The 23,083-nt window shown below is 43.9% G+C and overlaps 1 protein-coding gene across 1 annotated transcript in view; it reads left to right on the forward strand.

Annotated features, from left to right (window-relative positions):
- Window positions 1-23,083, forward strand: part of ANKFN1 (ankyrin repeat and fibronectin type III domain containing 1) — a 60,153-nt gene that overhangs the window by 6,209 nt on the left and 30,861 nt on the right. Inside the window, exons 3-7 of the mRNA XM_068151693.1 lie at window positions 1,265-1,475; window positions 6,759-6,953; window positions 8,443-8,556; window positions 21,508-21,605; window positions 21,956-22,046. Of these exons, the coding sequence (XP_068007794.1) occupies window positions 1,265-1,475; window positions 6,759-6,953; window positions 8,443-8,556; window positions 21,508-21,605; window positions 21,956-22,046 (709 nt within the window). The remainder of the gene's footprint in view (window positions 1-1,264; window positions 1,476-6,758; window positions 6,954-8,442; window positions 8,557-21,507; window positions 21,606-21,955; window positions 22,047-23,083) is intronic.

Genomic DNA, 23,083 nt, shown 5'->3' on the forward strand with positions numbered 1-23,083 from the left:
AGGGAGCTCACCTCACTTACCTGGATGTTTATTTAAAGAGCATGCAGCTCTTTAGCATGCCCACTGGCACCAGATGTCCACATAGATCTCAGTTCCTGTCTGTGATCCCATGCTGAGCCCTCCTTGCTTAGCTGAGCCACTTGCTTCCTCTAATTCATTCTTAAGAATCAAAAAACCTGTTGGGTAATGATAGCAATGGGACACTGGGAGAGAATTTAAAGAAGCTTGCCAAGGACCATGTCATTACTGAAGGCTCCAGAAGGATGTTCTCATAACAGAAACCTGCAGGCAGTGCTGCTCTCCTGCACCTGCTTCTCCCCAGCCCAATTAACAAGCAACAGATTTCTTTGTGTATTGAACCACTCTTTTATCTGCTTGGCACTGGGGAGGAAAAGTTTCAATGCTTCTCCCTGCTGGAGACTTGGTGTCATGGATGTGCTTGCGTTTGGGTGCTTCTGCTCTCTGCAGACACTTTCAGGCCAGTCAGGGCTTTTTAATTTCATTTCCACTTACTTACTTAATTATTCCTTATTATTCATTATTTAATTTATTTACTAAGTGGATGGCCAGTGGTTCTTCCACCTAAACATGAGAAGGAACTTTTTCACTTTGAGGATGGCAGAGCCCTGGTGCAGGTTGTGGAGTGTCCACCTCTGGAGACCTTCAAAGCCCACGTGGATGCATTCCTGTGTGATCTGCTTTAGATGATCCTGCTCTGGCAGGGAAGTTGAACTCAATGATTTTCAGAGGTCCCTTCCAACCCCTACCATCCTGTGATTCTGGGACTGTACATTTACAAGTGAAATGCAAAACCATGAGCACCTAGAAATTATTGAAGTGTTTGCATGGAACACCCTGGAGCTGTGAAGGTTTGGGTTTTTTTTCTCCCGGATTTTGATCCACCTGGGTTGGTAAATTATTAATTTGAAAAACTCAGTAGTCCAAGACTCTGCCAAACAACAACCCTGCAGTTTCACACTGCAAGCATTACCATTGCTCAGGTAGTTTGCTTACAGGACAGATGGCTAAGTAACTATGGGCTTGCTGGGTATGGGTTTGAACTTCACTTGAATCTTCCCACAGACAGGTTCAAGCACACAGCTCCAGAAGCAGACCAAATTCATTATTCCTGCAAACAATTCCCATATTTTTTAGGCAAGCCCAAGCTGGAGCAACCTCACAAAACACTGATTTTTCTCTCTTTGTTTGTAAAATGCTGATATTTGAAATGTGCTTCTGGCTTTCTGCTTGCATCGACACACAGAATTTCCAGTGCAATGAAGCTATGTTTGAGGCTGTAGAACAGCAAGATCTGGATGCTGTTCAGATTCTTCTCTATCAATACACCCTGGAGGAACTGGACCTGAACACACCAAACAGTGAGGGACTGACTCCTCTGGATATTGCCATCTTGACCAACAACGTCCCCATTGCTAGGACACTTCTGCACGTTGGGGCCAAGGAAAGTCCACACTGTAAGTAAAGAGCACAAACTGAACTCGCAGGTAAAGGCCTGGAGGAGGTTAATTTTACTGCTGGTTTGGGGCATTCATTCCACTACACACAAAACTTGACTGGTTTGACCATGAAGATGATCATACCCCAATAGTACCATGCTGCAGGAGGGTGTTTGCAGCCTGTTGAATGCTCACTAGGTCTTTTTGTTCCCGATGTCAGACACACCAGGTGATGAATCTGGTTCGGTTTCTAATGTGAGTAACCGTGGGGCAGCTGAGTTAATATCAATACTGAGGGGGGGAAAAAACACCTTTAAAAAGATGGAAATGGGAACTGAGAGAGAGCTTCAAAGATTATAGTGTGAAATATGGAGTTTGTCATCAAAAAGAGGTTGCCCAGACTCTGGGCTGTTTTAATTATCCTTTTGATTTTTGGCTATGCTGCCTTCGAGGAACAGGTTCTGGTGTGGCTAATGGAAGTGAGAGATTTCAGACTCCTCACACTTGGTCTTCAAACAGCCCCAAATCCCACCTCAAGGGAATTTCAGAGCTCTGCAGAACCAGAGAAAATTGACAGGCAAACCCAACCTTCCCTCTTGATCAGAACACCAATATTGCTTAGAGCTCCACATTGTAGTTATAAACCTCCTTTGTACTCCCCCAGGAGCGTTTTTTTTTCTGCACAGTTTGTGGGCTGGAGGGTGACTTTACCAACCCAATTAATCAACCTTCTACCATGACACCAACTCTGACGCCTTGCTGGTGTCTAAAAATACCCCTGATGTGTGCCAATCTGTTTTAAGCTGTCAATGCCTATATTTAGGCCGTTCCCAGCAAGGCTATAATGAGACTGTGTTTGAGGGGTTCGGCCGCTGCAGACTCTGCCATTAATTTGAAGTTAGTTAAATTAACAACATTTAGTGCTGGCTTGTCAATCTCTGTGCTCCAGGAAATTGCACCTTGAGGCTACTACCATTGCCAGTTCTTTCAGTGGAAAGAGTGTGTGTGTGTGTGTGTGTGTGTGTGTGTGTAGAGGGCGTTTTTTTCTGCCAGACCCTCAGTGTTGGTACACCTTTATTGCTTTTCTATGTCCACAGCACTTATATTATCATTTATTCTGGCCTCCTTTAACCTTCCCTGGAGATTTTTTTTCCCTTTTTTTTTTTTCTTGCATAGTGCTCAGTGAAAAGAGTTTGGGGTTTGTGTGTGTGGTGTGTTTCTCTTTTTTTTTTTTTCCTTGGGTTTTATATTTATTTGTTTATTTTTCTGTCATGGTTCATGACTGAGGCTTTAAAAGAAAAAAAAAAAGGGGGGGGGGGGGCAGGGGGAAAGAAGTGTGACAGCATTTAGAGTGCATGATTGACTGCTGAAGCAACATTCATTAACCATGACAAATCTAGAGGAAAACACAGTCTTGAGTGTTCTAAACAGCAGTTAAAGAAAAAAAAAGGTGGGGGGAAAAAAAAAAAAGGCTAAACTAATTTTTCATTGACCTCATCTGTAAATAAATGCAGTCTGATGGCGAGCAGGGGCAATCATAAATTAGTATTCATTTCCTGTAATTAATGCAAACATGCCTATGAACACAGGGAATATGAATATATAACCACCTCATTTCCATTTCAAAATACAGACCCACCAAATTTCCACTTCACTTATCTTGATTTTCGGCTGTTTCTGATTGCAAGAATGGATGAAACGTTCTCAGCAGCAAGCAAATGATGGGCTTGGGCTGTTGCTATTTTACTTTGGTTTTTTTTACCTTAAGGGTTTACAGTTGCTGCTCAAGAGCAAAACACAAGAAGTTGTTTTCAGCACTCAAAACAAAGGTTCACAGCAGCTTTCTGTGTAGCTTCACCCTTGTGGAACTGATAGCAGTCACTTTCTATGTCTCCAGTCTTTCTGCTTTGATTCCTGACTTAACCAACCCTGTTAGGATGAAATCACAAAAACACAGAGACATCCCTTCAGGTTGGAACAGACCCTCAGGATCACCAAGTCCAACCCAGAACCCAACTCTGCAAGGTTCACCCCTAGCACCTAGCCCCAAGCCCCAAGTCCACCCCTAGCCCCAAGCCCCAAGTCCACCCCTAGCCCCAAGAACTGGATCCAAACCACCTTTAAACACTTCCAGGCTTGGTGACTCCACCACCTCCCCTGGGCAGCACATTCCAGTGCCTGACCACTCTTTCCCTGAATTTTTTTTTCCTACTGTCCAGTCTAAAGCTACCCAATGGCATCTTGAGGCCATTCCCTCTTGTTCTATCCCTAATTACCTGAGAGAAGAGACCAGCACTAGCCTCTCTACAATGTCCTTTCAGGTAGTTGTAGACAGCAATGAAGTCTCCCCTCAGCCTCCTCTTTTTCAAACTAAATCCATTCTGTTTGTGTGATCTCAGGGCTGCAACAACAAGATCCAGCACCCAGCAGCAGCATTTTCATTTCTCTGTGGTGGGCTGTTGAGCACGAATTCCCCAGGCTGAGTAGGAAGGGACTTCAAGGTAGAATTCTGACTCATCCCAGTTTTGGAAGAGGACACAGGCATCTCTTCATCTGATGGGAAGTGCATAGGAGAGATGCAGATATATGGGAGACTGAAAGGCAGAGAAATCTCTCATTCCATGTGCACACAGAAAGCTTCCTACAGGGAAAACTCTTCCTCCTCCACTCTATTAGCCATAGTGATCCAGGTGAAATGTCACTGTAGCCCCTAAGCTAACACTGTGGGAAAGAGGATCTGAAGGGCAGATAGTCTCCATCTACATCACCTGGATTTCTGCCTGGAACAGGAATGACAGCAAATAAAGGAATAGAAAGTAAAATGACAATCTTAAACATAAAGTGAGTAAGATCAGAAAGTAGAGCATTTAAAATATCCATTTAGCTGGGGAGCAGGCAAAGTCCATTCTGTCATCTTTTCAGTTACTTTGATTCACCATATACTCGTGGTTTGGCTTGGCTTCTTCACCTGACCCCAAATAAAAATGAGATTAAAGTTTCCAGTGGCCAATAGGACACGTTCCTAAGATCAGAATCTTGATTAAACAGACAGAGCCAGGTCCTTAGCAAGAACTTGGACCAATGCCAGTTCTCAATCACCTGAGGTTCTGGCACATAAAATCTCCTTCCTCAGCCCTGTTGTGCTATCAGATGTGTTGCAAGTTTATTGTAGGCATGGATCCAGGAAACCGTATCACCTTTGGCCTCCCAGTAAACAGGCAGCTCTGAGGATACCAGCAGATTCCAGGGAGCTTGGCCACGTGCCTCTGATGTCCATATGAAGAATGATCAAACTTCAAGAAGTGTGGCTTGAAGCCAGCTTCTGAAAGCAAAGGCTGAGACAAACGTTCCTCAAGCCCAACCTTTCGGATGTCAGAGGTGCTGAGTAGTTCTTTGCTCTCCTCCTGTAGCTCTAAAGATCCTGTGGCACTTCCCGCATCAGTGTGCAGCCTTATTCTGAAGCTCTGCTAGCCTTCAGTTGTGATATTGTTACAAGAGAGAGAGAGGGCAAAAGTCAAAACGAAAGATTCAGGCTGGATAAACAAACAGCTTTTTCACACCAAGGACAGAGGAGCAGTGGAGCAGCTTACCCAGAGCTGCTGAAAAGCCTGCATCCTGGGAAGCTTTCAATACTCGATTGGGCAATGTCCTCAGCAGCTTGATCTGACCTCATAGCTGACCCTGCTTGGAACACAAAGGTTTGACCAGAGAAGGTCCTTCCCTATCTGATTTGTTCCATGATCCTACTATTCCAGTTAAGGAATAAGATGTTCCTATGTGCAGATATCTTTGCTCATGTGGTGTTTTGATGTTTAAAAAGTGCCAGAGTCTTGGCCCTTTCTTTGGTACAGTTTGTTTTCAGAAATGCTTCTGCTCCTGCCTTGTGAAAGAGACTGATTCATGCACCCCATGGCAGATTTAGGCTGTTCTTGTAGAGCCTTAGGGAAAGCAGGAGCCTGAAGGTTCCTACATTGCGGCTCCTCATTGCTGCTAAGAGTAGCTCTTGTGCCAGGACAGAGTTTGTAGTAAATGGGGCACTTTGACATCTAGACTAGCTCAGAGCTCTTCTGCCCAAACCCCAGACACCACGGAAAACTGACTTTCAGTGACATCAGAATTCCTTCTCTTCTACAGGACTTCCTTCAGGTCAAACAGCAGATCCATGACTGCACATTTGCAAGTCCTATTTCCTAACCTGCACCATCAGGCTAAGAGCATTTCTGAGAAGAGGGCTTGACTCACCACCTTGACTCACCACATTTCACTGTATAACCCAGGGGCTGGTTCAGGGTAGTCTCATGGGCTTGGGCTAACATCAAACCTGTGTTAGTTTGCAACCTGCATGATCTTCATCTTCACCTTCATGCAGCATGCCCTGTTGTACCATGACCTGCTAAGCATCACATTACAATTATTCTGAGCACTGGAGGAAACCCAGCTCTCCAGGTGTCAACCTGTTCTCTACCTGCCCAGCCCAGAGGATTAAATTAATATTACTGGGCAAAACCATGGCAGAAAGAAAACCTGGGAAGGGATCCATGCTACACCAGCCATACCCCACCCCAAACTCTTCTTCTTCACTTTGCCAGTTAGATCTCTTTCTGCTTGTAGAGGTTTATCTTGTGTGTGCTTGGAACCAGCACAACTTCCTTTTTTTACTATGGAAGTTTATGATATTATGTCAAAGCAGGGCAAATGCTTTCTTGTTTTAGTTTGAGTTTAATATTCATAGATTCATAGAATGGCTCAGTTTGGAAGGGACCTTAGAGATCAACTACTCCAACCTCCTTGCCATGGGCAGGGGCACCTCTCCACTAGACTTGGCTGCTCAAGTCCTCATCCACCCTCCAGGGAGGAGGCATTCATGACCTGTTTCAGTGTCTCACCATCGTTACTGTAAAGAATCTCCTCCTCAAGCTTCAATGCATTGCTCCTCATTCTATCATTATAAGTCCTTGTCAAAAGTCCCTTCCCAGCTTTCTTGTAGGCCTCCTTCAGGTACTGGAAGTCTCCTTGCAGCCCCTTTAAAACATATGCAATTTCATACTGATTAAGAGATTTTTCCAGCATATGAGGCACACTGGAAGATAAAATGCGCTCAATTTATTCATGTTGTTAATCCCTGTTAAGTGACCTTGGGTGGTATAAATTGCCATGCTCTAATCCACTGGATGGCAAGATAACTGCTGGAAGGCAGTGTTCAGGGGCTGGGCTGACCTTTCACATGTGTTATGCTGGAATGTGTGAGGCTGGGGTTTTGTCTCCTGTCCACCAAACTATTCCTTTCCCTTGCCTTGCTAGTTGTGAACATGGAGAGCAGGTCAGCGCATCTGAGTACATTGGTCCAGGAAGCAGAGCAGCGAGTCAGTGAATTGTCTGCACAAGTGATGAATGAAAACCCTGGCACAGACAACACAGAAAAGGAGAAGCAGCTGAAGGCATGGGAGTGGAGATCCAGGCTGTACAAGCGCATGAGGGCAGGCTACGAGCATGCCAGTAAGTAGGAGAGGCTGCTCAATTCCAAACAGCTCCCACTGGAAGCACCTTGTTGGGCAAAGCTGTTCTTGCTAACTTATCCTCACAGCACTGCTCTGAAGCTGTGGCAGGGTGGGAAAAATAAGACATACAACTAAATGGCCTTCCCAAGAATGAGAGGGAAAATGATGTTAGAACATTGTAGGACCAGAGATCTGAGAGCAGCAAGCACACAGCTCTTGCAGGAGTGAGCTGCATGAAAGTGATGAGACCCCTGTCAGCAGCTAATGATCCTGTCCGTCTTGCTTCTCTTCATATTTACTCCTGGATCTCATTTAGTGTGCTCAGAATTTAAAACAGGATGATTAGAAAGGAATATATGAGTAGGAAGGAAGAGGGATGGGGACATTGGCCTTTGTTCTGCTGTAATTTGATTGATTTTTAATGAATTCAGTTAGAAGAACGGAGTAGTTCTGAATATTTCATCAAACAATGGAATTTCATTTTATATCTAAAGTGAGGTATTTTAACTGTGGCATCCCCAGAGAACATTTTCATAGGGTAGCCTCAGACTGGGTCACTTCAAACAGCTGTACCCAAAATAAAGGTGAATTTGAGCCCTTGGGAAAGAGTAAACAGGGCTGAACTGTGTGGATCTGTGGCTGTATCCTAGTCAATGAAATACAATCATTGCCATTAACATTTTTACAGCCATCCCTACAGAAATGTACTTACAAATCATTTCCCCAGGTTTATTGTATTCTGAGATTACTTCTTCAAGCCAGCTGTAGTGCTCCTTGTAGTAGATACTGACTGCAGGAAATAGAGCAGGAGTGTAAGTGAATGGAGTGACTTCTGAAATCAATCCCATCAGTAAGTCACAGCGTTTGGGGTTTGATTTCTGAATTGGGTCTGGTTGATATTCTGTGAATTCAGATTTTGTTTATCTTTTTTTAACACACACCACCACCCCAAAACCAAAACCAAAGCAAACCCAAGCTAGATTTGAAAAGAGAAGTGTAGGTTGGGACTGCTGCACTGGGATATTGGTGGGATCTGCACTTTCTGCATCACAATAAGGTAAACATCTTCTCTCTCATTTGATAAATTTAAGTTTGTTAGTGAAACCATAAAGCTTTAATTAGCTCTTTGTGGTTTTTGTCCTTTCTCTCTCCTTCTACCCACCCCAAGAGATTTATAGGGGCTTTTCACTGACATAATTAGCATGAATCTGTTTTATTGGGTTACATATATGCAGGAAGATATTTTTAACCCAAAGGAGTCAAAAAAAACCCAACCAAAAACAAAACCCATGATAGAAACAAATGGTGTCTGCAGGATATTGTTAGCAGGGGCACTAATTAAAATGCTCAAAAGGCAGAGCACACAAACACCTACAACCCGAAGCTCACAATTGCAGGGTGATTTTCAGTGGGTTCTTTGAAGACTCAAACATTGTTTGAATAGGATTTGTTGTGCTGAAGAGCTGATGTTTTCTCTTCTCTCCCAGGAGCCCCTGAGGCGCCAACCAACGTCTGTGTCATGGTAACAAGCAGTACATCACTCACTGTCACCTTCCAAGAACCTCTGAGTGTCAACTCAGCTGTGGTGACCAAGTATAAAGGTACTGGATTTAAGCATCTTTCGTTTGCCTTAACAATGTACAAAATATTGGGGGGCTGGCAAAGGGATTTATCTGCAAGTAGCTGTAGAAGTGGAACTTTCTTCAAAGATTTCCCCAAAGACAAAATTTTTATTAAAGAAAAAAAAAAAAGAAAAAAGAAGGAAAAAAAAAAGAAAAAGAAAAACAAATTAACCCAAAGTTTTTCTCCATGAGTGCTTTGAAGAAGTTTGCTTGACTCACTGTGGTTAGGACATCAGCTCAATGACTGGGTTGAGATGAGCAGTTGCACAACACAAAGCTAACTTTTGGTGCCTGTGGGCTCCTGAAACCATGTGTATCCTTGTAAATGCCAAACCCACACCACCATTCCTTAAAGGAATGCCTCTGGAAGCTGAAGCGTTTGGCAGAGGCATCCTACAGCCCAACTAATTAGCTATTCCAGTGCTGCCACATCATTCTTGAAAGAGCAATACATTAGGGGTGGCACCAGTTAGTTGCAAAGTGGAATGAACAGTAAAATGCTTCCATCTGAATAGCACAGTTGAAGAGAGATGGCTTTAAAGCAGAGTTTCTGTTCCACAGGAAATTCCAGCATTCAAAAAAAAATTATAATGTTGTACTGAAGATCAGAACAAAAAAAAAAACAAAAAAAGGAGAAATTTTGCATTTTCCCATTGAAAGGAACTCCCAAGCTTCCTAAAATGTTGGAAAGAGGAAGTTCCTCAGTGTTCTTTGCCTCCATCTTCCAGTGGGAGCCTGAGTCCTTCCAACAGGGAACTGAAAGGCACTTTTCTGAAGAGCTGGGACCTTGTTGGCCCAGCATGGGAGAGTCAAGAAATAGGGAGCCTGCAAATCCTCTTAGTTAATTCCCACTGGAGTGAGAGGGTTTAAATATTAAAGCAAAGACACAAACACAACAGGAAACAATCCAAGTAATTTGAGAGGTCTGTGAACCTTGGGTTTCCATCCACAGAGCAAGAACCATGCTGGCTGTGTGGTGGGGTAGCCTCTTTCCATACGTGGGTGTCACAGGGATCGCTTCTAGGGGAGCTTCAGAAAGCCCCAGTGCATCAAGAGGTACCACAGCTCATGGAGCTCTTCTGAAGGTGGGAAACGTCGGTGCAGAGCTCTGCTGGCATCAAGCACAAGCACCCAAAAGACTGCTTGAGTTTATTTTGGAAAGGACAGATTCTTTCTTATCTTTCCTCCTCCTTCTCCTGCTCAGAGGCTCCAGGCATCACTGGCTATGCCTAGTTTGGGGGGGGGGGGGGGCGGGGGGGAAGAAGTTTACAGTGTAAGAAAAAAAATCCAACTTCCCAGATCTGACCAAAGCCATCAAAGTGATTCCATTCCCAACAGCCTCAGTGGAAGGATAAATTGCTGTCTTACACCCAGTCAGCTGTGCAGTGCTGCAGGAAGGGTGATTTTCAGAAACATCAAAGCCTAAATCTAATTTTCAGCAATGGCTTGGGTTGCCAGGAGACTAAATTTCATTTAAGGGCTTCCTACTGCCTGATTTGCTTGTGAAAATGATGCTAGGGCTCCTAAAGTTCCCTCGCAAACATCAGCCTGTCCTTTGTAATGCGCTTGAAATGCTGTCCCCACTCTAATTAAAATAACTGTTGATATTTTCACAGCAAAGCAAACTCCCCAGAAGCACTCATTTAAAAAAAAAAAGAGAGAGAGAAAAAGAAAAGAAAAATCATTTTCTAAAGGCTGTAGAATCTTTCTCTCATGGATTCCTTTGGGTTGAGTCTGTTTTGCACCGTGTCAGCCCTGTCCCCTTTTTTGTTGAGCACGACATCCAGAGAAATTTAATCCGACCTGAGCTAACTTCTAATCAGAACAGGGAGCCCTGCTGTCATGTTTGGAATTGCCCTCACTGGTGATCATTTTCTGCTTTATCAAGTTGACAGTTAGTTTTGCCAGAATGTTCTTTTTTAAATCCTTTATCCCAGGAGACTTGCACATTTATGGTTAGATAAAAAGCCAGATCATTAATAGCTCCTTTTGGTGACTTTCGGGAATTAATTAAGCGCCGGTGGTGGAATTGTTTATTACATTATGGAGTGAGATTCTTTGTGCTAGTTTGAGGGGGTCATAAAATGAACCTTTCAAATGATCACTTGCAAGAATGATTAGAACCAGCTAGCAATTACTAGGCCTGAAAAGGGGAGCTTGATAACATTGTGTGAGGATCTTTTTTAGTCAGATACATAAACCTCCTACCCAGAAAACCATCGAAGCATTTTGCTAATTCAAGGGCAAACCCAAGCTGGTAGGGTTTGGTGGTTGGTGGGGCTTTTTTTTTTCTCCCCTCAACACTTTACCATTTCTGTTTCTAAGCAAATTAGAATTCAGATCATTTGCAGCAGTGTTTAGGGAATACCTGCTCATTAACAGAAACTAATAATGTTCTTCTCTCCAGCCTTGAGTTACAAGGGATAAAAGCTGACATCGTTTCTGGTCAGTTTAGCTCCCTCAAAGCAGTGAGAAACTGCCAATTGCCTCTTTTTTTTTTATCTTTTTTTTTTTCCTTTTTCTTTTTTCCTTTTTTTTTTTTTCCTGTGTCTCTTTTTCTTTTAAAACATATTTTTTTTCCCCAAAAGCTTTATTTGCCCAAATGTCATTTAGAAACTGGGCTTGGAACGTTGTCTAACTGTCTGTTATTTTCCTGTGTGTGATCTTTTCCCTTGTTAGCTGTATAACTTACAAATAATAATACAGGAGAATAATACTTTGCACTCACTCTCCAACCACTAAAACCATCTCACTTCATTAGGAGATTTAATTTTAACCACACACGGTGAATGGGTATTGACTTTGGTGTCCCAGCTGGATGGCAGTTCAGGGACTGCATTCTGTTGAGCCATTGCTTTAAGGAGCCAGAGTATTCTTTACTTCCTCTCCTGGATTGTTGTTTAATGTTGCAGGCACCATCCTAATGGCTTCCTTCAGCTTCCCTCCAGAGAAGGCTACACAGTGGTGGTGGCTGATGAGAAATGATTCCTATGTATATTGTAACTTAGTAAAGTGTTTTGAGGCTGGAAGCAGACAGGCATGACATAAATCAATAATAATAGTAATAATCTGCTCCATGCTAGAGAGAGAGATTCAAAGCCAGAGACACCTCACCCCAGCCAGTTTTAGGAAGGATGTGAAGCATCACTGTAATATTGAGAAGAAAAAAAAAAACAACCCTGCCCTTGGCTAATCGTGCCCTGAAGCCAAACCTCACATCCCAGTGCGGAAGTACTTAAAATCTGCTTCAGTTTTTGCATATTTGAAAGCACAATCAGAATGCTGCCCATGAGTACACAAAAAAAAACTCACCACAGTTTGAAGCCAGGCTGAACCTTCCAGTCCTGTTGTGCTGTTGCTGCACAATGTATTTTTATCCTAGAGCTACTAGAGCTACACGACTACCTTGATGCAAAAAAAAAACCCGACCCAACCCAACTAAACAAAATAATCCCAGCAGCCACATAATCCTGATAGGCACCACTTGACTCTGAGGAGCAGCCCCAATAGAGGGGTAAGTGCTTGCAGGGCTGGGAAGAACTCTTGTCTCTCAGTAATCAGCCTTTCTGGGGTTCAGGTGTCCCCCACACCACACACACACACACGCAGATAAAGAAAGCAGGGGTTTGGAGAGCTAAATTATAAGGAGAGGTCAGGATTTTTGTTGCATTTCTTGTCTGTGCATTTTGAATCTGACTTAAACCTTGCTTTACTGTGCACAGGTACAGCTAAAACCCCTCCTGTTGTACAGCTGGGGGGGGGTCACTTGTTTCACAGTATCACAGTATCACAGTATAACTTAGGTTGGAAAGGACCTCAAGGATCATCGAGTCCAACCTATCAACACAGACCCCATGACTAGACCATGGCACCAAGTGCCACGTCCAATCTCCTCTTGAACGCCTCCAGGGACGATGACTCAACCACCTCCCTGGGCAGCACATTCCAATGACGAATGACTCGCTAGGTGAAGAACTTCCTCCTCACCTCGAGTCTAAACCTCCCCTGGCGCAGCTTGAGACTGTGTCCCCTTGTTCTGGTGCTGGTTGCCTGGGAGAAGAGACCAACCCCCTCCCAGCCACAACCACCCCTCAGGTAGTTGTAGAGGGCAATGAGGTCACCCCTGAGCCTCCTCTTCTCCAGGCTAAACAATCCCAGCTCCCTCAGCCTCTCCTCATAGGGCATGTGTTCAAGGCCTCTCACCAGCCTTGTTGCCCTTCTCTGGACACGTCCAAGTGTTTCAATGTCCTTCTTAAACTGAGGGTCCCAGAACTGGACACAGTCAGTCACAGTTTCCCTTTAGAAGCTGTCAGAACAATGCTGTGATCCCTAGGTATAGGGTAAAAGCCAGAAAAGGACCTAGCACCAATCATTACTATTGCAAAGGTTCACTTTGCAATGGAAAAAAAACCCTCCCTTTATGTCGTATTTACAATTCTAAACCAAACATCTCTATTCCCATTTGGAGAAAAAATGAAACAGCTTGTATAACTGAAGCTGAGCTAATTTATTTAAGAGCCTGGAACTATTTATGTTTGAAGAGAGAGGAAGAGTGAAAAAAAAAACAACAAAAAACACAAAACCCAACCCTCTGAGCCGTGTTTGATGTAGCAAACAGAGCTGATCTTCTCTCTTTGGCTGCGGCTGTGGACTTGGATGCCAAGTTCATTTCCAGATAGCAATGGTGAGCTGCCTAGGCCTCTTCAGCCCTTGTTACCTTCTTCTTTGGTTTGTTCTTTCAGCAGAATAGTTCATGTTTGTCAGGCTTTGCCCAGCTGCCTTCTAGGATTTCTGCTGGATGGAGAGAAGTGTGTTTTGGGGGGAGGGGGGGCGGAATTTTCTATGTCAGTGCATGTAGCTCTTGAAAATGAAACCCCTCACGTCAGCTCAGATCAGGAAAGAAGGAGTTATGTCTTACTTGTGTTTTGACAAAAAGTTGCTTCTTGCCTCCCTGTTTGCGAGGCAATTTAAACGGTCTTTGAGTCATGGTTCAGTCTTAGCCAGATATGCAGTAGCTGCAGCACGCTGCTGTCACGCGGCTGCATGGAACGGGTTGGTTATAGCCAAGTGCCTTTGTCTAGGACAGGCTGAAGCAATTTGGTGTCATGCAATCATAGAATATTAGAGGTTGGGAGGGACTTCCAGAGATCATCCAGTCCAACTCCTTTGCCAGAGCAGGATCATTCAGGCCAGGGCACACAGAAACACATCCAAGTAGGTTTAGAAAGTCTCCAGAGAAGGAGACTCCATAACCTCTCTGAGCATCCTGCTCTAGGGCTCCAGCACTCTTACAGTAGTGTTCTCACGTTGAGGTGGAACCTCCTGGGTTCCAGCTTGTACTTTCTGTTCCTTGTCCTATCACTGGCACCACCAAACAGAGCCTGGTACCTTCATCCTGACACCCACCCCTCAGATATTGATAGATATTGATCAGGTCCCCTCTCAACCACCTCCTCTTCAGACTAAACAGCCCCAGGGCTCTCAGCTTTTCTTCACAGAAGAGATGTTCAAGTTCCTTCATCATCCTTACAGCTGTCCTTTGGACTCTCTCCAGCAGATTCCTGTCTCTCTTGAACTAGGGTGCTCAGAGCCTGGTCAAGCCTGACCTTGAAGGCCTCCAGCCACAGGACCTCAGCTCCCTCCCTGGGCATCCTGTTGCAGTGTTCCAGCACCCTCATGGCGCAGAACTTGTTCCTAACAGCCAGTCTAAATCTGCTCTTCTCTAGTTTGAAGTTATTGCCCTCCATTTGCTTAGTCTAATCAATAGATGATGATGATTGTTGTTATTATTATTTCTATTATCATTACTATTATTATTATTATTATTCAAAGTTTCTTTGTGTATTTTGAAGCTGATTCTTTCCCCAACACAGTTCTTTCTCCATAAAAAGGCAAGAGAATACATTTCTTTGTAAGACATTTGAATTTATCCTACTGAATAGGTGTGGTCTGAGATTTTTTACAGTAGCTCATTTATGGCACTTTATTAGGTCTCCTGGGCACTTTATTTGCACGTTACAATTTGGGAGCTAGCAGGACTGTGCAATTTTACTTCTATTTTTATGCCTACCAAGTACAGAAATGTATAAACGTTAAACCTGTCTATTTCCAGCTCCCTTCAAGGGCCAAAGGATGCATTGGACTTGGAAGAACTTCTGTTTTTTAAGTTTAAGGTTAAAAGCATCATTGGACATGGACCACATATGAAGTGATGGTGTAATTAACTGATCTAGCTGACCAGACACCAGTTGCTCAGCTCAATCATTCCTGCCTCCTGCTTTGTGTTTTATAAGGATTTTGAACAGCAGCTCCAGGTGATTGGCAGTGAGAAAACCCAGACCTATAGGCTCTGGTTTTGTCTGCTTTTGGTGTCCAAGCCAAAAGGCTCACATTGTGATGTTGCTGAAGTTTAGACATTGCTTTACCTTTTACATTTCCTTGGATTTCCCTCAATTTTAAAAATTATCTGCATGTGGCCAAGCATGACAGCTTTCAATTCATAGGTGCTGCAGAGAAGAGCTGAAATTCCCATAGTCACTGGCAGGGCTGGAACTCCAGACCCTCAGCTTCTGTCTTGAAGGAGGTCCCTAACCTGGCAGATCTCCTGATTCCCAGGTTTGGGAATGCTTCCTCACTGGACACTTAAAACTAGAAGGTCGTCAGAGGCTTGTGGTAAACTTTCCCTGCTCACTGCTTTTTCTGAAGTCTTCCCTGGTCCATCATGGACTTTTCTGGAGCATTTACATGCATAAAGGCACTAAAACATAGTCAGTTTGCCTCTCCAAGCCAAACTTGACACTGTTCTAGTAATTAGATCTGAGCCACAGAACTGATACATGAGTGTAAATTTGGACTCAGGCCTTTGGGTCTGCTTTGAGCTCTTACCGCATCTATTGAGCATAAGTTGCAGGGTGTAGTGTTTGGTTGCTTGCCATCACTGCTTATAATTGGCTGGTGCAAAAGGTGAAGGAGCCCACAGCTCTTTGGGAAGAAGCTTTCTTGCAAATAAAGTGTTTAACTGCTGAAGAAATTCTCTGAAACAAGTGTCACGAAGATTTAAAGCCAGGGAAGTTTCAAATGAAGATGTGCTCTCTAGGAATAGCCCAGGGATGATCCTCTTGGTACTACTCTGGATGCTGTTCTGATGAGAGGCCCTTAACCCACCCACAGCTCTTTCCCACTAAAACACAGTGCTTTGTGTTTTTCAGCTGGATGCAGTGCTGCTTGTTTCCACCTTTTCCATTCCTCTTCAGCCTTCTTGAAGGTTTTCTGTTCGTCAGCTTGATGCAGTGCTGCTTGCTTCCATCTTTTCCATTCCTCCTCAGCCTTCTTGATGATTCAGTACAAAAAGCATTGACTGAGTTTACAGAAATAACTGAAATAATAGAAAGGACCCCAAACAATGGCTACTAGTACCCAGAGCAGTTAGGAACTCAGATTTTAACTGAAGTAGTACCTAGAAATTCCAGTTCCAGGCCACAACTCCACTCTTTTAACTTCTGTGTTTGCACAGCAATATCCAGTAAATCCCAGTCTGAGTCCCTAAACAAACAAACAAGTGGGAAGTTCACCTGGCCCTTCTGTGGCTCCTCATATTGTCCCTGTCTACACTCTTGTTGATCAGCCTGCAGCCAGCTCCAGACATTCTGTTAGTGTGGATTTATGGATGGATTATACCCTTCACAGAAACCCAGAGCCATGGGAACAAACACAAACTCCTCAGTGCCAAGCATTTGGTTTTTCCACATGGAAGCACTATGCTGGGATCTCTGTCAGGACTCCCTGCAGCTGCCATGACTTCTCTTTCTCCTATCATTCTCTGGAGTACTTTCAAACATGAGAGAGGCCTGAAAAGAGCCTGAACCCAAATCTACAAACATGTGTCCCTTTCTGAATTCAGGCCAGAAAGGACAGCTCAAGGCAGCCTGGAGGAGCTGACCAAATACTGCAAACATTGTTCTCCATCTGAGCTGGGGATGCTGTCTGCACCAACAAATGATTCCTGCTCTTCACCAGTTTTTAATCCTCTTCACTCAGTTTTTGTTTAGGTGCTTCCATCCTGATTTTACCACATGAATGGCAGTACTCAATGTCCTTAAATCGAGCTGCCAAAGCATTATGAGTGTAAATTATTAACATTATTTCGTAAAGATCAGCTTGCAGGGAAAGAGTGTGAAGTGATTTCTGGTGTTAGTGCCCTCTTTGAGCTTTACACTTCAAAGGAAGCTATTGAACAGTGCAGTTATTTGTTTGGAGGCCCTTGGAAACACAAGCTAAATCTGCAGTGTCCTCCAGCCTTGGTTCTGGACATAGGGGTGAAGGGAAGGGGTGAGAATCTTCCCTACTTCAGTCTGGGTTAAAAGCCATAGTGGCAAAAGGCTTTGTCCAAGGTCACAACAGCAAGCCAGGAGCAAATGGAAGAATAAACCCCAGAATCCCAGCTCAGTGCACTGCTCTGTAGGCTCCAGCAACTCAGCAACATAACTTGTGTCCCTCAGCCTAATTAATCTACTCAGCAATTCAGTGTTTTCAGTGCAAGCAAAAACAAATGCCAAGAGAAGTGACAAATTCTGCTGTGGCTCAGGCTGTTTACTTGACTCAGGAGAAGGTGTTTTCTTGAATGAATCTCTTCAGTCTAGAGAAGAGGAGGGTGAGGGGGAGATCTCTCCACAACTACCTGAAGAGAGGTTGGAGCAAGGAGGGGCTCAGCCTCTTCTCTTTGGTGTCAAACAACAGGACCAAAGGAGATGCTTACAAGCTGCACCAGGGGAGGTTCAGGCTGGATGCAAGGAAATATTTCTTCACAAAGAGGGTTCTCAGACATTGGAATGGTCTGCCCAGGGCAGTGGTGGAGTCACCATCCCTGGAGGTGTTCAAGCAGCCTGTGGTCCTGGCATTTAGGCATACAGTTTAGTGTTAGTGCTGAGTTAAGAGTTGGACTGGATGATCTTTGAGGTCTCTTCCAACCAGATACATTCTGTGATATACTAGGGTCAGGAGGTGTTTTGTGCCTTTACTTTGCCTCCATCTGACAAGCTGTTTAAGGCATGCTGAAGAGAACAGCCAGCCAGCGAGTGGAGAAGAAGCAGGTGAAAAGAAACCTCTCCCTTTATTTTAAAGGGCAAGATGTGAGCAGTGAAAAAAAAACAAAAAACCAACCCACCAAAACAGAAGGGGGGGCGGGGAGAAAGCAGCCCTACTTGGCCACAAGTTAGTTACATAACTTAAGCCAGTCTAAAATTCTGTGCCAGCAATTTACATGAGTTTTATGTAACTGTTTATACTGCTGTTTATTTAAAAATTACTACTTATCTTGGCGACCGCAGCAACACATCGTGCATTTGCTAGCTCTGGAATACAGGGCACCTTCATTAAAACACATAGTCACCAATATATTAAACACACACACACACACACACACAAAAAAAAACCACCCCCAAAAAAAAAAAACCCCTCGCTCTGACATAACGTGAAGTGTCAGATGGAAAGCCTCAACAGCACAGACATTCAGCGCTCACGACAAAGCAGCCCTTTGGGGTGTGCAGAGCGGGACTGGAACATGCTCCATCCTTAATTCACCCAACAGCTTTCAGGTCCTTTACAGCACAGTTGGTGCAGTCTACAAGACCAGCTCTTGTTCCTGAGCTCTTATGAAGGACCCTCTTCATCTTCAGTTTTTTTATGCTTGAGCGTTTCTGTGTTCGGCTGCTGAAGCGCTGGGCTTAGCCAGCCTGTTGTTCTCTCTTAAAGCCCCAAGTGCTCTAGAGTTACACAAATGATGGTTTCTGTTTGGAGCAGTCTGTTCCAGCACTCTCCTTCAGAAGGCAGACAAAAGAATCAGCCAAATTTCAGATGGGTTGCTCCTGCATAGTTAGATGATTTTTGTAATTCAGGTCCTTCACAAAGGTCAGACCACTGATGTGGAGCTTTGTGCTGGTACCAGAAAGAGCTACAGAAATCCCTCATGGCCAGAAAGTGTGAGCAACACCAGCCTGACAAATGTAACATAGCTCATAGGAGCTCGGCCCTTCTTGATGGGGCCTGCTGAGTCAACAAGATGATCTCTTTCTCCTTGCCTTCATTTTGCCATGTATTTTTCCCTATATCCTTCCAACCCAGACCATTCTCTGATTCTCTGACTCTATGATTCTTTTTGTCCCTATTCATTCACATCCTTCTAAAAGGTTTAATGAGTACAGCACAGTATTGTGCATTAACTTTAGCTGACCATTATGGTAGAGAGCTGAAACCTGGCAGCGCATAACAGCAGATAGAAGCTTCAGTGAGAAATAACTTGGGTTGATTTGCCTTTAAAATGATATTACCATGTCATCCTCTTCTCACCTGAAGCAGTAAAATCATGGGGGAGAAAAAAAAAAAATAAAACCCAACTTTGTGGCAATTAAAAGCAAGCCCCAAAATGGCAAAATTTGTTATGAGTTCCTTTTTGACAGGTATCATGAGTCAGGGAATGACATTCTGTCAAGCAAAGCAATGCTTCAGTGTATCCTGGTGATATGTTTTCAGTAGGACTTTGAAAGCAGGGGACAAAGAAGGCACTATTCCAACCCAGCTGTTCAAAAAATAGGTATTTCTCAGTTATTGAGATTTTTATTGGGACTAGGGGGCAAGGATTTTCCAAATGTGAGGGTTTAAAATCTGTATATTTGAAAATCAAGTTGTGGCTACCTTTGTATGCACCATCCTAGTAGGTAAATATCCTTTAAAGGAGGATTCTTGATCACAGTGATATCCATAACCTGATCCACAAACTCATATCAGATCCCTACATGTTTAATTTCCCAGACCTCAGCCACCTCAGGGGAAGCTCAAAACACCGCTGCAGGCTCCTGGTGTTACTTGGCTGTGTGAGAAGCACAACTGAGCCTCAGGCCAGCTGAGGAGAACGGAGGGTGCGCAACCCTTCCCAGCACCTTGGGAAAGGACTCACATACTCAAGTCACTCTTCCTCTCATAGCTGTCCTTCAAGGGACTGGGAGATCTTTGAATCAACTAGCAAGCACTGGTTTAATGGCCATGGTGGTCTTAAGTTGATGGTTGGACTCAATGATCTTAGACGTCTTTTCCAGCCCAAACGACTCTATGATTCTAAGTCAATGAGGGTGTTTGCCCTGCATGTAGGGTTTCACTGACAGCATGAATTGGGGCAACAGCTTGTCCTAGGACATCAGAGCAAAACTGTGGTTTGTTATTTCAAAACCCACTTCCTCAGCTCTTCCTGAGGTGGCTTTAAAGGCAGTGTCAGCCTTTTCTGCCCTTCATAACTCAGCTTCCTTCTCTGAACTCAGCAAGTTCAAACCAAGAGCAAACTGCCCTGCTGTTGCTGCTCTTAACACCAATACCCTGTTGCTCCTGCTGGACACAGGCTTGCAAACCTGTAGGATCACAATCCTGATCAGATTGAGGCAGTTCATTCTTCTTCAGGCAGTGTGTGGGCACCTCTAAATATGAGGAGCACTTTTCCAGATGCTGGAATAGAAGTGGCAGGGTTGAGAAGGTGACCCCCATCAAGAGCAGAGCTGCAATGTTTATGTGTGTGAGCTACCCAAATTTAAATTTGCCTCTTGAACTGCAGTTTATGCTTGGGCACACAGGAACAATTCTGAGAAGCTGTTCTCTTTCAAGGTGAAAAGAGAAAGGTGACACAGCCAGAAGATGGAAATTCCACATGCTGCAATTAAAATACCTGTACTAATAGTCCCAGTGCTACTGAATATGCAAATGAGGTGTCTGAATTATTTTGTGACACTTAAAAGGAAAGCTTTGGGGTGAATTCTCCACTTGGGTGTCAATCCAGAAAATTGATGGCATTTTCCCATGTCTACAGTAGGGTAATTTAAGAGATGAATTTCTCTGTGTTCTTGATTTTTCCTGGAAGTTTGAGTCTGAAGGTATAAATTACTAATACCTGGAGGTATGTCTCTGGGATTAACCTTCACTCTAATCAAGCTACCTGTCATTGCTAAAGTATAGTGGAAGAAAAAGAGGCTGGTTTCCTACTGAGGCTGGTTTCCTACCGAGGCTGGTTTCCTACCTGCAGCCATCAGTTCCCCACTTGTGTCTTTTTTTTGCAGCAGTTTTCAGGGCCTGTTTGCTGCTGTTTTACACAGCCATGCATTTTTGCAAGCACTGAGGAAAAGTTCTGACTGCAGGACTGCTCAATCCATAGCCCCTCAAGCAGGAACTGGAGTTGTCTGTACATGGGGATGGCAGCGAAGGTGCCCATGGCAATGTAGGCTGCAGAATGGGTTAGGAGGGACGTGCCAGCCCAGCACCACTTCAATCACTTCAGAAGTGGACACAGCTCCTTATGGAGCTCTCCAGTTTCAGTGACCACAGCAACATCAGGCTTGGACAAGAGAGCCAGAACCCACTGAAGCCAGTGAAGAGACTCTAGTGAGAGTCAGCTCTAGTCCAAGGAGGATATTGCTGTACAAATTAGCCAAGGCTCAGTGATGAGAGTTTTGTGGAGCCAAAAGGACTCTCTGCCCAGGCCCACCTATGCAGATCCAACTGCAAAGCAGCACTTTTCATTGCTTTGGGTACATAAACTGCCAAATGGCTTTAGCAGGTCCAACTCTTCTGCCTACTCTTCTCCACTGCTTCTCTTTCTTTAAAAGGAAACTGTTTAAATGAGGGCAAATGTTGACTGAATGTAATGTGTTTTGCAGGGTATTTTTAAGTATTCTTTGCTAAAAAGCTTTTGACCAATATTTTCCTTTTCCATACACAGAATTTAATTCCTGTGTGAAGTTTTGGGAAGCATTATTGTTAAACATGACTTTTAGTATCCACATGGAATGGGGAACTGCTAGAAGAAAAGTTAACCTGTGAGTGATTCAAGTGCTTTGATTCCTCTTCTTGGACTGGAATCTGATTTGGTTTTTTCTCCTGATGTTTGTTTCATAGTGGAATGGAGCTCCTCAGAAGACTTTTCTCCTTTGGCTGGTGAAATAATTATGGATAATCTTCAGTCTTTGAGGTGCACCATCACGGGGCTCAGAACGGTGAGTGCCAAGTGACTCGTGTGGATCTCGGTGTCCTCTGCCACCCCTGGCAGACATTGATGATTTGCAGTTACTTGGTAATAACTGCAGAGTGCCTTCCTTCTAGCAGCAAGTTCCAGCTGTTAACCATAACATGTCTGCTATCCATAGTCTCAAAGTCACAAAGGAACAGACAGAGAGCATGAAGTGTTTCATAAGTTGTCATGCTTAGGGGAGATCAGAAAAGGCCGGAGTGAAAGCTGCTGGTTTCTGGATCACAAGACACTCTCGGTGCAGAGCAAAAGCTCCTGGGAAGCCGAGTCCCAACTCTGATGACCAACAACTAAATTAACAGCTCCTTCTCTTGGCAGGGCCAGAGGTATTATGTCCACGTTTCAGCATACAACATGAGAGGATGGGGACCTCCACGCAAATCTACTCCTGAGTATGCTTCTCCTTCAAGTAGGTTGTGTTTGTCTGCTCTCCCAGTCTGATGAGTGATGGTGCTTTCTAAGAACTCCCCCTTCCAAGAACAGAAAAAGACAAATATTCTGGAATTCATGATTTAATTACCACCTCTTCTAGGAATGATTTTATTCTGCCTTGTAGCATTATAGATCCCACTCACTGGACCATGCTGATAACATCCTGTATGTAGATTACCTTAGGGTAATCAACACAAGTTGATGAGATCTAGTCCACCAGCACTGGAATGTTCCAGACATGTCCAAAAGCCTTTCTTCCTCTCCAAACCCATAATAGGTTTTCTCATACTCCATTGGAACTGTGATTTCTCATGCGTAACTCTTAATCTATTATAATCACATAGTGCTGCTAGTTCCTTTGCAGGTTTACTGTTCACTGTCAGACTGGCTCAGCATATTGCAGCCTCCCTTGTATTGATTAAGGCAGTGAAGTGAGACTTTGCACTTTATTGCATTAGCACTTGTTTTTATTAGGCTGATGTAGCAATTTAATAAACTTGCTTGCTAATGAGAGAAAATAAATTAAGCTGTCCCTGCTCTCAATGGAGAGGATTGGATGCATGAGGATTTTGCAGCATCATTGTCTATTTTCCTTCAATTTTCCTCTTGTTCACCCTAGAAAAAAACCAGATCTAAGCTAAGATGCCATTTACCACTGCAGTTACTGGGGGTCAGACCTTCTTTATCCTTATGACTGCCTTCACCACTGCCTTTGAGAACCAGCAGATTGGTGCTTGGCAAGAAGGCAGCGATCTGAAATTACACCAAACTATGGCCCTAAGCTAAAAATTTAATTTGAATGCATTAATACACTACAAAGTTGTCTCTGACTTCAGCCAGAATGAAATGAAAGCTTCAGGGTTTAATCCTGATCCCTTCCAATCCCAGAGCATCAAATATTAGTGACATCCTTGGAGATGCATCCATGTAGCATGGCAGTGAGTGCTTGTTGCTATCCTCCTGCTTCTCTCACACACATACAGCAGCAGCCTGGATAGTGGTGGCCAGTGCTGT

The sequence above is a fragment of the Melanerpes formicivorus genome, unplaced genomic scaffold (genome assembly GCF_026170545.1).
Source record: "Melanerpes formicivorus ecotype bairdi unplaced genomic scaffold, bMelFor1.0.p_v2 SCAF_21, whole genome shotgun sequence".
In the NCBI taxonomy this organism is placed as follows: Eukaryota; Metazoa; Chordata; class Aves; order Piciformes; family Picidae; genus Melanerpes; species Melanerpes formicivorus.